At 40.1% G+C, this 16,030-nt stretch overlaps 1 protein-coding gene across 1 annotated transcript in view; it reads left to right on the forward strand.

Moving 5' to 3' along the window:
• Nucleotides 1-16,030, forward strand: part of LOC140491842 (protein diaphanous homolog 1-like) — a 342,842-nt gene that overhangs the window by 154,756 nt on the left and 172,056 nt on the right. The window contains exons 16-17 of the mRNA XM_072590241.1: nucleotides 6,137-6,685; nucleotides 11,559-11,673. Coding sequence (XP_072446342.1) covers nucleotides 6,137-6,685; nucleotides 11,559-11,673 — 664 coding nt within the window. The remainder of the gene's footprint in view (nucleotides 1-6,136; nucleotides 6,686-11,558; nucleotides 11,674-16,030) is intronic.

Raw genomic sequence — 16,030 nt, forward strand, 5'->3', positions numbered from 1 at the left:
ATTGGCCTGCAGTTCCCTACTGTCTGTCTCCCTTCCATCTTGAATGGGGGCATCCCATTAGCAGTTTCCAATCCACTGGACCTCCTGGATTCCAGTGAATTCTTGAATGTTTTGATGAATGCCTCCACTATTTCTTCAGCACTACTTTTTAAACTCTTTGGATGCAAGCCATCAGGTCCTGGTGTCTTGTCTGCCTTCAGTCCCATTATTTTGTTCACCCTGGTAGAGACTGTCACAAAATCTTTCCTGCCATTAGCACGGTGCTTATTTGATACCTTTTGGATGTTTACAGTGTCCTCTAATGTAAAGACTGATGGAAAATAATGATTTCAATTATTTGTCATTTCCCTGTTCTGTTATCAATTCTCCAGTCCCATGCTCACATTAGCTACTCTTTCATCTTAAATACTTATAGAAGCTTTTTTCTAATTTATTTTCACAATTAACCTCCTGCCTTTTTATCAACAATTTAGTCATCTACTGCTGTTGCTAAAACAAATTATCTATTCTTTAGCCTACCACTAGTTTTAGCTGTTTTATGTGCCTGCCTTGTGGATTGGCTACTCTCCTTACTTTGCCTTAGTTAACCATGGTTGGTTCACCCTTCTCATGGACTCCTCTGTTTCGTCCAGAATGAAGTTTTGCTGAATGTTATGAAATGTTTGTTTTAAGTGTCTGCCATTGTCCATCTGTTGATCTTATTCTTTATCTTGGAAAACTCAACAGGTCTGGCAGCATCCGTGAAAAGCAATCAGAGTTCTGAGGAAGGGTCACCAGTCCCAAAGCATTAACTCTGATTTCTCTTCACAGATGCTGCCAGTCCTGCTGAACTTTTACTTCTGTTCTTATTTCTAATTGACAGCATCTGCAGTTCTCAGTTTTTATTCTTAGCATTACCCAGCCTGCTTAGCCAACCCTTTGTTCATACTATTTCAATTGCTCTTATTTAATTTGATGGCACTAGTTTGACTCCCGTGTTAATCTCCTTCAAACTGAACTTGAAATTCTATCATGTAATGATCACGATCCCCTAAAGAATTTTTACCAACAAGATTTTTATTTCTTACTTCATCACATTTTAGTAGATAAATAGGAGAAAGTGAGGACTACAGATGCTGGAGATCAGAGTCAAGAGTGTGGTGCTGGAAAAGCACAGTAGGTTAGGCAGCATCCGAGGAGCAGGAGAATTGATGTTTCGGGCATAAGCCCTTCATCAGGAATTGGTAGATAAATAGCCTGTTCCAGGATCAATTGTGTAACATGCCACTCTTTGAAGTAATCTCTGATTCACTCTACAAAAATTAATTTTCCATGTCACTGTTGTCCATCTAATTTATCCAGACAACAAATATTATAAAAAGCCCATAACAGTTTTTGTGTCCTTGCACACCTGTTATTTCCGGATTTGTACTTCAACCTACAATGAGGCAATGCTATGGATGACTCCCACCCATGACTTCCTTCCCTTGCTATTCCCCACTTCCACCCACACTAACTCCATATCATTGTATATTGCACCTATATTACTCCTCACCATGTAACAGATGCCTTCCTTTATTAGCAACACTGCTCCACCTGCTTTTCCTTTTTGCGTATTCTTCCAGAGCATCCAATTTATCCCATATTGAGTTCCCAGTCCAAGTCACTTTGCAACCACATCTCTGTAAGAGCTGTCAAGTTATACTTATTCATTTTATATTTGGGCCATCAACTCCTCTATCTTATTTCAATTGCTGTGTGCGTTCAGATAAGAGCCTTAAGCTTTGACTTTCTGGCATTGTTACTTATTCTGGTTCTAATTTCTGCTGCACTCTTCTGCATTTTCTTTCTACTCCTGTGGCATTTCTATTATCATTTGCCAAATCATAGCCTGCACATCAGTATTCTCATTTCTTCTTGATTTTTAAAGTTCCCATCAACTAACACCCCGTTCCACTCCCCATTCCCCTCCCACCCGCCACCATCACCTGCTTTAAAGCAATGTCAACAATCCTTGTTATACAATTTGCCAGGGCGCTGATCACATTTTCAAATAAAGAAGTACCCATCTAATGCATTTTAGTACCCTCTTTTGATGGGATACATATATATGTACTAGTGGTATTTCAGTTCAAAATTGCATTTTAACCGAAGATTTCTTGCAAAATCATGAAAGGAAAACTTTATTGCTGTCCAGACCCAAAAACAATCTATGCATGCAATTCTCCAAAGTAGCAGTTAAGATACTGACACAACATTGTGCCATGAAATGTAATATAAATAAAGGTCATGCATTCAGGCTAGGTAAAATGTATTTTACCATCTGCTTTTCAGGAATGTTGGATTGATCCTTGATTTTTACTTCAGTATTTTATTTCAGTTTAATGCAGTTTTGACTCAGCCCCGACTATCTACTTGAATTACCACGCCCCAGTGCTGTTGCATTGTATGTCCTTTGAGTTAAATATTGATGTCCGCACAGAAATGTTATCAATATGAGCTGGAGGCTATCAAAGGCTTTCATTACAGGAGCTGTTTCATGAACTACTTGAAGAAACTAGTGGAGCGATATACTTTTTTTTTCCACTGTGCTGATTTCCCCGTTTCTATGTACATGCAGTAGCCCTTGAACATTGTTTCAGTTCTTTGCTTCACTGTGTTCGATGGTCACTGCAGCCACTTTCATGTCTTCTGACTATCGTGACTCATTTGCGAGCAGCTTTTAATTGCACTAAGATGTACGATGCAGTCTTGTTGACCAGAGTTCCAAAATTAGTGATTGCTCTTTCTCACAGTTACTTGGAGCAAGAAATTACTTTTTGCCTCACAAAGAGGAATCAGCAACAATAACTTAGATTAGAAAAGGTTGTGTATCCTGCTAGAACCACTGTTTAAAAATGGTCTTGCACTTTGTGACAATTGAGTCACAATTCTGTTCAAACTGCTGTGAAAAAAAAATTCATGAGCAATTTAACTTGTTATTTTCTCTGCTGCTCTGATGTTAGTAAGGTGACATTCTCTCAAGTCGAATTTAGTCATGACACAATTACTGTTGCTAAGCACACAATCTTCATCATTATTGCGTGTGTTGAAATTAAGACTTTTGGCACTGTCTCCGCTTTAACCCAAAGATTTCAAATCTTTTATGCCTCCTTCAAATTTTCCTTCCTACTTCAGTTAAGTGTTCTTCAAATAGGAAGACAAATTGAATGTTGTCTTTATTCCAAAGAAGAGGACGTGTAAAAGGAGGGAAGTCTTGTAGCTGAACAGGTTATTGGGTGATACTACACCTGGAGTACTGTGTCTTGAATTAAGGAGTGGCATTGTTGCATTGGAACTAATTCTGAAAAGATTCATGTGGTTGATTCCTAGGTTTAAGTGATTGCCTTATAGGAAAAGGCTGAGCAAGTTGAGCACGTGGTCATGGGGGTTTAGAAGAATAAGATCTGGTCTTCTTGCAACATAAGATTCTGAAGCGCCTTGACAGAGTTGATGCTGAGAAGATGTTTCCTTTCGTGGGGCAACCTAGAACTAGTTTACAGTTCTTTAAAACTGCTATTTAAAAAATAAGGGCTATCCCTTTTAAAATGCAGATGATGACAATTTTCTTATTGTCATTACTGTTTGGAATTCATTTCCACAGTGAGTGTGGTTGTGGGTCATTGACATTTTTTATTCATTCATCGATATTGGCGAGTCAGCACTTTTGTCCATCCCTAATTTCCCTGGAGAAAATAAGTGATGAATGTCTTCCTCGAACAGTAATAGTGAAACCATAGCAGTGCAGTTTTGAATCAAGGTGTTATATGCCTTGCAGGTGATGGTATCCGAAGCAGCATCTGCTGTTGTCTAGATGGTAGAATTTGTGGATTTGGAAAGTGGTGTCATAAGGCTAGGGTTGTGGAAGACAGGCAAGCAAATATAATTATGGCCGCAGTTAAATCACCCTTAACAATGGAGTCTTACTTGATGGACCAATTGTTTTCTCCCTGCTTGTATTTCACTTATTCATCAACTAATCATCCTTTGTCTTTGGCGTTGGTGAATTAAATATCCTCTGAGTAAAGAAATATCTACTCAGCTCAGATTTAAGTAAATTAAAATAATTAGGAGCAAGAATAGGCAATTCGGTCCCCAAACCTGCTGTATTATTTAACATCATGGCTGCTCTCATCTGGGCTACAGCTTCACTTTCCCTGCCTACTTCTCATAATCCTTCAGCCCGTTATTCATTGAAAATCTGTATCTCCTTAAATTTATTGTGTCCCAGAATCCTCCATGCTTTGGGGTAGAGAATTCCACAGATTCACGACCCTTTGGATGAAGTAATTCCTCCTAATCTCCATTTTAAATCTGTTACGTCTTATCCTGAATCTGTGACCTGTCGTTCTCGATTGCCCCGCAAGAGGAAATCCACTCCACACTGACTTTGTCAATCACCTTTTGCATCTTTTGTACCTCAGTTAGATCTCTCATCCTTCTATACTTCCCAGAGTTTAGTTTTAAACTATTCAATCTCTCAATAGACAAGCTTTTCATTTCTCGAATTAATCTAGTGAACCTTCTCTGATCTGCCTCCAATGTTATTACCTAATAACATTTTGCTTACTGACTTTGTCTACTCTTCAACTAATGTGACTCATGCACAAGAACATCCAAGTTCTGAGTTCATATTTTGGGCACTAAGGCTGTTTACAAAGTAGGCTTATGTTTGATCTAATATTTGCATGTGTTGATGAAGTTCAAAAAATTTGCAAGTGGAGCATTTGAGACTATATTTTCATTTGATAATCAAACAAAGTAAGTGATTCGTCGGAGAAACTCTGGAATGCTGACAGAATATTGAGCATCTGGTTCGTGATTGGGCAGTGCTTTTTGTCTTTAAACTGGAGGTGTCTGCTTACTCTCTGCATGGGTCTCACTGAAGAGCCTATCTCATCCAAATCACATTCCGTGCTGAAATTCCTGACTTTGAGGGTTTGCTCATGGTGTACATCTTGGTGCCCTAGAAGCAAAAAGGGAATATTAGGGATCTTGGAGTCTGTCTGATTTGAGAAGCTACTTAATCACAGTTTAATACCTCAGGATCATGTATCATAGGAGGAGTCTATTATGTCTGTCCTAACTCTTGGAAGACTGATCCAGTTTGTTCCATTAACTTACTTTTTCTCCAACCTATGGTCTTCAGCCCAGCACTGTTTTTTCCTATAAATATATTCGCAACAATATAAATCACAGTTATAATCACAAGTGGAAATGCTGTCCACCTGTCTGCAATTTTGCCTATTAAGATAAACTGATAATTCACTAGATTTTTAACTTTTCTAGCTAAGTGTCCTACGTATCAAGCTTTCCAGGTCGGCCTATTGTGTACTCAAACTGAAAGGATGGATCCCTATTGCAAAATTTCTTCCTGGCTGGTCTCTGAATTGGTGGAGCCTGGCTCACCTGTGCCACAAAGCAACCCTGTTTTGCCATTCTTTTATATAAAGTTACTACTGCAGCTTCACTTAAAATATTGAGCCAAGTTTAAAAATAAGTCTGCTGAAGAAGCAGCTGTCAGATTAATGTAAATTGGTGAAGATCTCTGTCTAATAGCAGCATCTGTGATTGTCTTTGAGTACATGTGTAAGGCCTTCAGAAGTGATATGATTGTACATCTCAGTGAGATATGGAATGTGTGCTGCAGAATACTTACTTTTCTCACTCCAGGTTTATTCTTGTCTTCATTTAAATTTCAGGTGTTAGTAAGATGATTCCCGCAAAGATCTAGAAGACCTTTCACTTTAATGTGCAAAATCTGTTGCATAGTTCAGTACTCTGACTTTAATGACATGTCAACATTTTCTATTTGGTTATTTTAACTGAAGGTATTTTGTCTCCTGCAAAAAAACCGTGTTCCCAGGCTTTCATGATATTATCTCATTGCAGATGCTTTCTACTTTGGCCCTACTTGTTACTGTGAATGGACAATTAGACCTGTTAATAGCGCTGGGATAATATTCATTGCACTTTGGAAATATTGATTTATGCTTCTTAGAATTGAAGCATGATATATTTCCTAAAATTAATGTCTTTTGTGAAGACTATGCAATAATTATTTGATTCTGTGACCTAATGAGCTTACTGTGATCATAATATCTTATTTTTGCTGCAGAACACACAATTATCTAAGAACTTGGAAGATACAAAGACAAAGTTGGCCAACATTCCAAAAGTGTTGCCGCCACAACCAGATCAGATTAACAGGCCATTACCCCCAGCAGCACCTCCACTACCAGGCCAACCAGGAATTCCTCCTGCACCTCCACTACCAGGACACACAGGGCCACCTCCACCTCCACCTCCGCCTCCGCTACCAGGACAAGGTGGGCCACCTCCACCTCCACCTCCACCTCCGCCTCCGTTACCAGGACAAGGTGGCCCGCCTCCACCTCCGCCTCCACCTCCGTTACCAGGACTAGGTGGGCCACCTCCACCACCTCCGCTACCAGGACTAGGTGGGCCACCTCCACCACCTCCGCTACCAGGACTAGGTGGGCCACCTCCACCTCCTCCACCTCCTGGGTTTTCCAGAATGCCACCTCCACCACCTGGGATGTTTGGTGCTCCTTTTGCTCCAGCTGCCCCCAGTTTACCATTTGGACTGACATCTAAAAAAGAGTACAAACCAGAAGTTCAACTCAAAAGGCCTAATTGGCCAAAAGTAAGTGAATATTTTCCAGTAATTTTGTTTAAAGTTGAAGCAGTATATTTATTTGTGGGTTGCAGTTGCTTTGAGTGATTTACAAGTAGTATATACAAGTTGTAATTTTTATTTCAATATTTGACTTCAAAATTTCCACAAATGTTCATTTCACAGTCATTGCAATCATAGTATAATTACAATGCAATTGTGGTTTGAGATTTTGCTCAACTTTAATGCTAAATTATACTTTGTTCACTGCTTTTTGGCTGTCTTCCATAATATTATACAGAATGTCGTGTAGCTTAGTATTATCTTGCAATGAATACTTTGCTTCAGTATTTCCTAGTGAGAAGGATTTTGATGTTTCTGGGGATAGCATGAAACAGGCTGAAATGTTTGAGTAGGTTGATGTTAAGAAGGAGGGTGTGCTGAAAATTTTGAAAATCATAAGGATAGATAAACCCCTTGGGCCAGACTGGATATACCCTCGGTTCCTACAGGAAGCGAGGGAAGAGATTGCTGCGCCTTTGACTGCGCCTTCACTGTCCACTGGAGTAGTGCCAGATGATTGGAGGTTGACAAATGTTATTCCCTTGTTCAAGAAAGGGAATAGGGTTAATCCTAGGAATTACAGACCAGTCAGTCTCACGTCTGTAATTCCCAGGATTAGGAGTAGAGTATTGAAGAGGATTCTGAAAGTCAGGATTTATGATTACTTGGAAAACTATAATTAGATTAGAGGTAGTCCCCATAGCTTTGTGATGAGCAGGTCATGCCTTACAAATCTTAATGAATTCTTTTGAGGATGTGACAAAACACATTAAGGTAGAGGAATGCATGTGGTGTATATGGATTTTAGTAAGGCATTTGAAATGGTTCCCATGGTGGACTCATTCAGAAAGTAAAGAGGCATGAGATACAGGGAAGTCTGGTTGGCTGGATACAGAATTGGCTGGCCCATAGAAGACAGAGGGTAGTAGTAGATGGAAAGTATTCAGCCTGGAGCTTGGTGATCAGTGGTGTTCCACCAAGATCAATTTTGGGACCCCTGCTCTTTTTGTGATTTTTACAAATGACTTGGATGAGGAAGTGGGAGGGTGGTTAGTAAGTTTGCCAATGACTCGAAGGTTGGTGGAGTGGTAGATAGTGTGGAGGGTTGTTGTGGGTTGCAATGGGACATTGACAAGATGCAAAACTGGACTGATAAGTGACAGATGGAGCTTAAATTGGAAAATTGTGAAGTGATTCACTTTGGAAGGTCGAATTTGATTGTAGAATACAGGGTTAAAGACAAGATTCTTGGCAGTGTGGAGGAACAAAGGGATCTTGGTGTCCACGTTCGTAGATCGCTCAAAGTTGCCGAGATTGTCAAGAAGGCATATGGTGTGTTGGCTTTCATTAGCAGGGGGATTGAATTTAAGAGCCGCGAGGTTATCCAGCAGTTCTGTAGAGCCCTGGTTAGACCACACTTGTGATACTGTGTTCAGCTCTGGTTGCCTTGTTATAGGAAGGTTGTGAAAGCTTTAGAGAGGGTGCAAAGGAAATTTACCAGGATGCTGCCTGGACTGGAGGGCATGCCTTATGAAGACAGGTTGAGGGAGCTCAGGCTTTTCTCATTGGAGCAAAGAAGGATCAGAGGTGTACAAGATGATGAGGAACATAGTTAGAATAGATAGCAAGAGACTTTTCCCAAGGCGGAAATGTCTATCACAAGAAGGCATAATTTTAAGATGATTAGAGTAAGGTTTTGGGGAAATGTCAGAGGCAGGTTCTTGATACAGAGTGGTGGAATGCTCTCCCAGCAATGGTGGTAGAGTCAGATACATTAGGGACATTTAAGTGACTCTTGGGATAGGCACATGGATGATAGAAAAATTAAAGGGATATAGGTTATCGGATCTTAGAATAGGATAAAGGTCGGCACAACATTGAGGGCTGAAATGCTTGTACTGTGCTGTGCTGTTCTATGTTCTGTGTCTGGCTTGCTATTATAACTTATATTGTAATATTTTGTGTTTTTTCTATCTCTCTGATCAAGTATTTTTTTTCTGTTTTGCCATCTTTCTCTCTTCCAGTGAGTAACATGCTTTGTGGCCACTGGCATGGAAGGTTTATATGAAATTATAAAAATGAAAATAGAATCCATTACTTCAAAATGTTGATTTAATTGTTTTTGGCTCCAATGGCACATTATCTTCTGACCTGTAACTCCGCTTAACTTGAAGATTATATGTGGTCTTGATCTCCAGTACCAGCATCAGGAGATGTTAACTCTGCAGGGTATATTTTGTGCAGATCCCAATATATTTTTGCATGTTGGGCATTTTAAAGAATTTGTGAATTAGAATTCCTAAATATCTATTTGTTTATATTTATCATACGGCTTATAGTAATCGGGCATTCAGAGACATTGAATAGAATTTTTGTTTCTTTTCCATCTATTGGGAAAATATATTTTGATTTCATATGTCAAGCACTTTATTTAAAAAATCATTGGAGTGTAGAATATAATATACTATTGCTTCTACATAAGGGCAAGTTGCATTGTAAAATACCTATAATCTGTTGCTATGCTGTGTCTCAACCCCAACTGTGTCAATCTAAAAGGGAAGAATTACATTCATAAAACATGGATTACATTCATGTGTCATCTCAAAGTGCCTTGGGATCATTTGAAGTAGTATTTTGAAGTCTGTTCACTAAGACAATGCGAAGAACACTCATTACAGAAATAACATGCACTATCACGAGATTTACTGACTACATTCAGATACCTTCTGTGTAGTGAGTTTGGAAGTTCCATTAGCACGCACATCCAATGTGTGACATCTGAGATGACCAAGCTGGTGTTCTATTAGGGGAGTGGATAAAAATTAGTTAACCTAACTTGGTGTAGAGTCCAGATAGTAAGCAAGCATTGGAGAGTACCAGTCTGTCATGGACTCTAGAGCAACGTCTCCACCTTAAAGGCCAATGCAGACTGAAGTTTGAACAAAGTATGATAGACTTCACGGTAGGTTGTTTAAATTAACATTGAAACACTGAAAACAAGAACTCGTGTAGGAAGATGAAATGTTTTTTGTCTCTGCGCAGAAACAGTCAGCTTAGCTGAGGCTCATCTGGTCAAATAGCTTTCAAATTTCCACACTTAAAGAATAGTTTGCAGGACATTGCCAGTGAATATAAACTTGTTCCCAAGTAAACAGAGGAAAAACAGGGATTACAGCAAAAACTTGATTGAAGGAAAGATTGCATATCTGCAACTAAATGCTGGCTGTATTTATAATACCCACTAAAGTAAAAATTACAAGGCGGTTACAATAGCTACAAGGCAGTTGGTTGCATCCCGTATAGTTTCCATTTGGGAACTCAAAATGTGTTGCTGGACCTGTGATTTTGATTAATTAAAAAGCAAGTGGTCTGAGAAATAAGATGGAAAATGTAATTAATAAGGTATCAAGATGATGCATGTGCACTTCCTGACTGTCAAACTTACATAAAAATTGATGAATGTTAATTGCATGCATTTAAATGTTGCAGAATGCTTCACACAGAGACAGTAATGACGTTTTTTAGTTTGAATTCAAAAACTTTCTTGAAGATGTTTGTGCCACTCCATTAACCTATCAAAAAACGACTTAAATTAAATCTATTGCTTAAAAAACAAATGAACTACTGATGAACTAGGACCTCCTTGATGCCTTCTATTTTGTGTCTTCCTTTTACCTTTCTCACTTAAGTAGCTGTCCTAATTTGGAGGTTTTGCTTCTGAATAGATTTTAATGATGAGTCAGCTTTATTAGTGGGCTGGTTATACACCTGTATGGGAGTAGTTTTTCTGACAGAAACACTAGCAACACGACCTTTTTGTTTTTCCATAATGCTTCATCTCTCCTCACCAGTTAAATCCAATGTACTTTTGAGTGTTTTTCTCTTGGATTTGAGACAGCAGTAGCTCTGACGTTGAAAGCTCATAGAAAATATAGTATTGTACCAAACAGAGTGATCAAAATTTAAACTGTGTTGCTGATTCATAAGATAATTACTATGCACATTGACCCTGAAAGATCCTATGTTTGGCTAGTTCTAGAGCTCAGTTGTTCCTTGTGATTCCTGAATTTTGATTTCCACTGCCATATCTATTAGGAGAAAGTGGGGACTGCAGATGCTGGAGACGTTTCGGGCATAAGCCCTTCTTCAGGAATCCTCATTCCTAAAGAAGGGCTTATGCCTGAAACGTCGATTCTCCTGCTCCTCGGAAGCTGCCTGGCCTGCTGTGTTTTTCCAGCACCACATTTTTCAAGACTGCCATATCTATGTCCATTCTTAGTTGAAGTCCATTGTTTGTGTGAGGGACTTCTTGATATCAATCCCAAATCTTCCCTCCACTAGTTTGGCGTTCTGTCCATTTACTCCATTCTGGTTTGTTTAAATGTCTTCCCAGATTTTCTATATGCTTAACTGCTTTGTTTACTTTTATAAAGTCACCTCTCACATGCTTTCCTTCCAGTCTGAAAAGCTGGCAAATCACTTTGTATTGCCTGAGGACTTCTAATACCGCCCTTGTTTCTCAGTGGTAAAAAAGAGGTTCTACAAGCCCAGCATATAGCGACAGATTACAATCATGTTACTGACATCACTTGGATCTTGGGTCACATTTCAATTACGTTTTTAAATTGTAGACTTGTTCGTTCAGCATATAACACCTTGCCCACAAAATGGGATGACAATGTTGCTTAGTTCCAACCTGCCCTGACCTGGTTTCCGCAGAATTATAACTTTGTAATTACTAATGTATTTTCTCTTTAAAGAAACTCCTTCACAGCTTTCTGATCCTTTTTTTTTAAATGAAGCCTGGTTATGTCATAAATGTATTCTGCTTTGTTTTCAGATTATGCCTAAAGATATGAATGAAAAGTGTTTCTGGGTCAAGGTAAAGGAGGATAAATATGAAAGTAAAGAGCTCTTTGCGAAACTCACCCTTACATTCTCTGCACAGACCAAGAGTAAGTAATTAATTGGGCTTCAATTTTGCTAATTGACATTTTTATTAAGTTTAGATTTGAACTCCTCACAAATGAGTATCTTGAGTTTTTGGCCAACTTTAAATTCTAGTCTATGGATGTGGATTTCCTGGGAACATTCCCAAGTTTTGGCATTATACTAGTGGATGGGCAGTATATGCTGGCCGAGACTGTAATGTTCACACCCCATGAATTTTTAAAAGAAAGAAACTATTCTATCTCATTCAAAAACTTTTATACTGTGCCCTTTAAATCCTAATCAAATCAGAAACATCTATTAATCTTTCTTTTAAACCCCTTTTTCCAATATGCATTGATTTTAGTTTTATTACAGGAAATGGTATGTCTTGCTGCGATGGTCCAGGGTCTTGGTGAGATCACACCTTGAGTATTGTTTGCAGCTTTGGTCTCATTTGAGGAAGGATGTTCTGGCTATGGAGGAAGTGCAATGAAGGTTTAGTGGACTGATTGCTGATATGGCAGGGCTAACATACATAGGACTGTATTCATTGTAGTTCAGAAGAATAAGGGGAGCCTATAAATTCTGATCGGACTAGACAAGGTAAATGCAGATAGGATTCTCCTGATTGGCAAGTCTAGAACCAGAGGTCACATTCCAAGGATATGAGGTAGACCAATTAGGACTGTGATGGGGAGAATTCTTTTTCAATCTAAGTGATGAGTCTGTGAAATTTCTCTGTCACAGAATGTGACTGAAGCCAAAGTATTGTGGGCGGCATGGTGGCTCAGTGGTTAGCACTGCTGCCTCACAGCACCAGGGTCCCAGATTCAATTCCAGCCTTGGATGACTGCCTGTGTGGAGTTTGTACATTCTCCCCATGTCTGCATGGGTTTCCTCAGGGTAATCCAATGTTCCAACAGTGGCCTAACCAATGTCCTGTATAGCCGTAACATGACCTCCCAACTCCTGTATTTTATACTCTGACCAATAAAGGAAAGCATTCAAAGTTTGGTAGAAGATTTGTAACTCGGGTGCTCGTTGTTGTGGTTCTGTTCACTGAGCTGGGAATTTGTCTTGCAAACGTTTCGTCCCCTGTCTAGGTGACATCCTCAGTACTTGGGAGCCTCCTGTGAAGCGCTTCTGTGCTGTTTTCTCCGGTATTTATAGTGGCCTGTCTCTGCCGCTTCCAGTTGTCAGTTCGAGCTGTCCACTGTAGTGGCCGGTATATTGGGTCCAGGTCGATGTGTTTGTTGATGGAGTCTGTGGATGAGTGCCATTGTTAAAAGTTAAAATCATGTCCCTGAATTGCCCTTTTGCTGCAGTGTACAAGACGTCTAACATTATAGCTTAGCATGGATATCCTACATCATATTCAGAAGGTACCTCTACCATAATGATCCCCTGTTTCACGAATCCACTCCTGCGGTTTACATGCTGAGGCGAAGTTCCCCTTTTATATATTGTGATACCATTTGGAAAGTGCATTAGTGTTCTCGTTTTTGAAAACTGGGCCTCTATTCTCTAGAGCTTTGAAGAATGAAAGGGGATCTCTTTGAAACCTACCAAATACTTAAAGGCATAGGCAGAGTTGATGTTTTCCCTATTTGAGGCCTCTGGGACCAGGGGGGCACAATTTTTGAAACAAGGGGGAAGCTACTTCAGACTGAGATGGAAGGTTATTTCATTCCGAGAACTGTGGCAGTTCAATCATTGAGTACTTTTAAAATAAAGATTAGTATCTAGAAATCTGTCAAAAGATATAAAGGAATGCAGGACTAGTGCGGGAAAATGCATCGAAGTGGATCGTTGGTCATAAATGTATTGAATGACAGCAGGCTCTGGGGTGAATGACTGATACTCTTCTGTTCTTTGTTCACGGCTTGTTCGCTGTTATTTCTATCATTACATATGCTATCAAATGATAGAATACTCCTTAATTCAAATAAGGATATGTAGAGTCAGTATGGATAGAGCTGACAATTTCTAAGGGTAGAAAGACCCTCTTGGAGAATCAGGATGGTATTGGACCTCAAGAAAGAGACTTTGTGGAGTGCCTCTGAGATGGATTCTTAGAACAGCTGGTGCTGAGCCTACCAGGGAGAAGGCAATTCTGGATCTGGTATTGTGCAATGAACCAGAATTGATCTGGAATCTCAAAGTGAAGGAGCCATTAGGAGGTAGTGATCATAATACAATAAGCTTCAGTTTGCAATTTGAAAGGGAGAGGGTACAATCTGTAGTGACAATATTTCAGTTGAATAAGGGGGGGAACTATGAAGCTATGAGGGAGGAGCTGGCCAAAGTTCAATGGTGCAATACCTTAGCAGGGATGACTGTGGAGGAACAATGGCAGATATTCCTGATATAATGCAGAAGATGCAGGATCAGTTCGTTCCAAAAAGGAAGAAAGATCCTATGAGGAGGCAGGGGTGGCCGTGGCTGACGAGGGAAGTTAAGAAACATATAAAGTCAAAAGAGAAGAAGTATAACATAGCAAAGATAAGTGGGAAAACGGAAGATTGGGAAGTTTTTAAAGAACAACAGAGGATTACTAAGAAGGAAATATGCAGAGAAAAAATGAGGTACGAAGGTAAACTGGCCAAAAAGATAAAGGAGGATAGCAAAAGCTTTTTTAGGTATGTGAAAGGGAAAAAAATGGTTAAGACTAAAATTGGGCCCTTGAAGACAGAAACAGGGGAATATATTACGGGAAACAAAGAAATGGCAGAAGAGTTGAATTGGTACTTCAGATCTGTGTTCACTGGGGCAGACACCAGCAATCTCCCAGAGGTAACAGTAGCTGAAGGACCTGAACTGAAGGGAATTTATATTTGCCAGGAATTGGTGTTGGAGAGACTGTTAGGTCTGAAGGCTGAAGTCCCCAAGGCCTGATGGTCTACATCCCAGGGTACTGAAGGAGGTGGCTCGAGAAATCGTGGATGCATTGGTGATTATTTTCCAGAGTTCAATAGCTCCAGGATCAGTTCCTGCGGATTGGAGGGTGGCTAATGTACCACTTTTTAAGAAAGGAGCAAGAGAGAAAGCAGGAAATTATAGACAAGTTAGTCTGACCTCAGTGGTGGGAAAGATGCTGGAGTCAATTATAAAGGATGAAATTAGACACATCTGGATAGTAGTAATAGGATAGGACAGAGTCAGCATGGATTTATGAAGGGGAAATCATGCTTGACTAATCTTCTGGACTTTTTTGAGGATGCAACTCTGAAGATGGACAAGGGAGATCCAGTGGATGTAGTGTACCTGGACTTTCAGAAAGCCTTTGATAAAGTGCCACATAGGAGGTTAGTGAGCAAAATTAGGGCACATGGTATTTGGGGCAAAGTACTGACTTGGATTGAAAATTGGTTGGCTGATAGGAAACAAAAAGTAGTGATAAATGGCTCCCTTTCGGAATGGCAGGCGGTGACCAGTGGGGTACCACAGGGATCAGTGCTGGGACCGCAGCTTTTTACAATATATATTAATGATATAGAAGGTGGTATTAATAGTAACATTAGCAAATTTGCTGATAATACAAAGCTGGGTGGCAGGGTGAAATGTGAGGAGGATGTTAGGAGATTACAGGGTGACGGTTAGGTGAGTGGACAGATGCATGGCAGATGCAGATTAATGTGGATAAATATATGGTTATCCACTTTGGTGGCAAGAACAGGAAGGCAGATTACTACCTCAATGGTATCAAATTAGGTAAAGGGGCTGTTCAGAGAGATCTGGGTGTTCTTGTCCACCAGTCAATGAAGGCAAGCATGCAGGTACAGCAGGTAGTGAAGAAGGCTAATAGCATGCTGGCCTTCATAACAAGAGGGATTGAGTATAGAAGCAAAGAGGTGCTTCTGCAGCTGTACAGGGCCCTGGTGAGACCACACCTGGAGTACTGTGTACAGTTCTGGTCTCCAAATTTGAGGAAAGACATTCTGGCTATTGAGGGAGTGCAGCGTAGGTTCACGAGGTCAATTCCTGGAATGGCAGGATTGCCTTACACGGAAAGACTGAAGCGACTGGGCTTGTATACCCTTGAGTTTAGAAGACTGAGAGGGGATCTGATTGAGATGCATAAGATTATTAAAGGATTGGACACTCCGGAGGCAGGAAACCTGTTTCTGCTGATGGGTGAGTCCTGAACCAGAGGACACAGCTTAAAAATAAGGGGTAGGCCATTTAGGACAGAGATGAGGAGAAACTACTTCACCCAGAGAGTGGTGAATGTGTGGAATGCTCTGTCCCAGAAGGCAGTGGAGGCCCAGTCTCTGGATTCGTTTAAGAAAGAGTTGGATAGAGCTCTCAAAGATAGTGGAATCAAGGGTTATGGAGATAATGCAGGACCAGGATACTGATTGAAGATGATCAGCCATGATC

The sequence above is a fragment of the Chiloscyllium punctatum genome, chromosome 20 (assembly GCF_047496795.1).
Source record: "Chiloscyllium punctatum isolate Juve2018m chromosome 20, sChiPun1.3, whole genome shotgun sequence".
Taxonomy (NCBI): domain Eukaryota; kingdom Metazoa; phylum Chordata; class Chondrichthyes; order Orectolobiformes; family Hemiscylliidae; genus Chiloscyllium; species Chiloscyllium punctatum.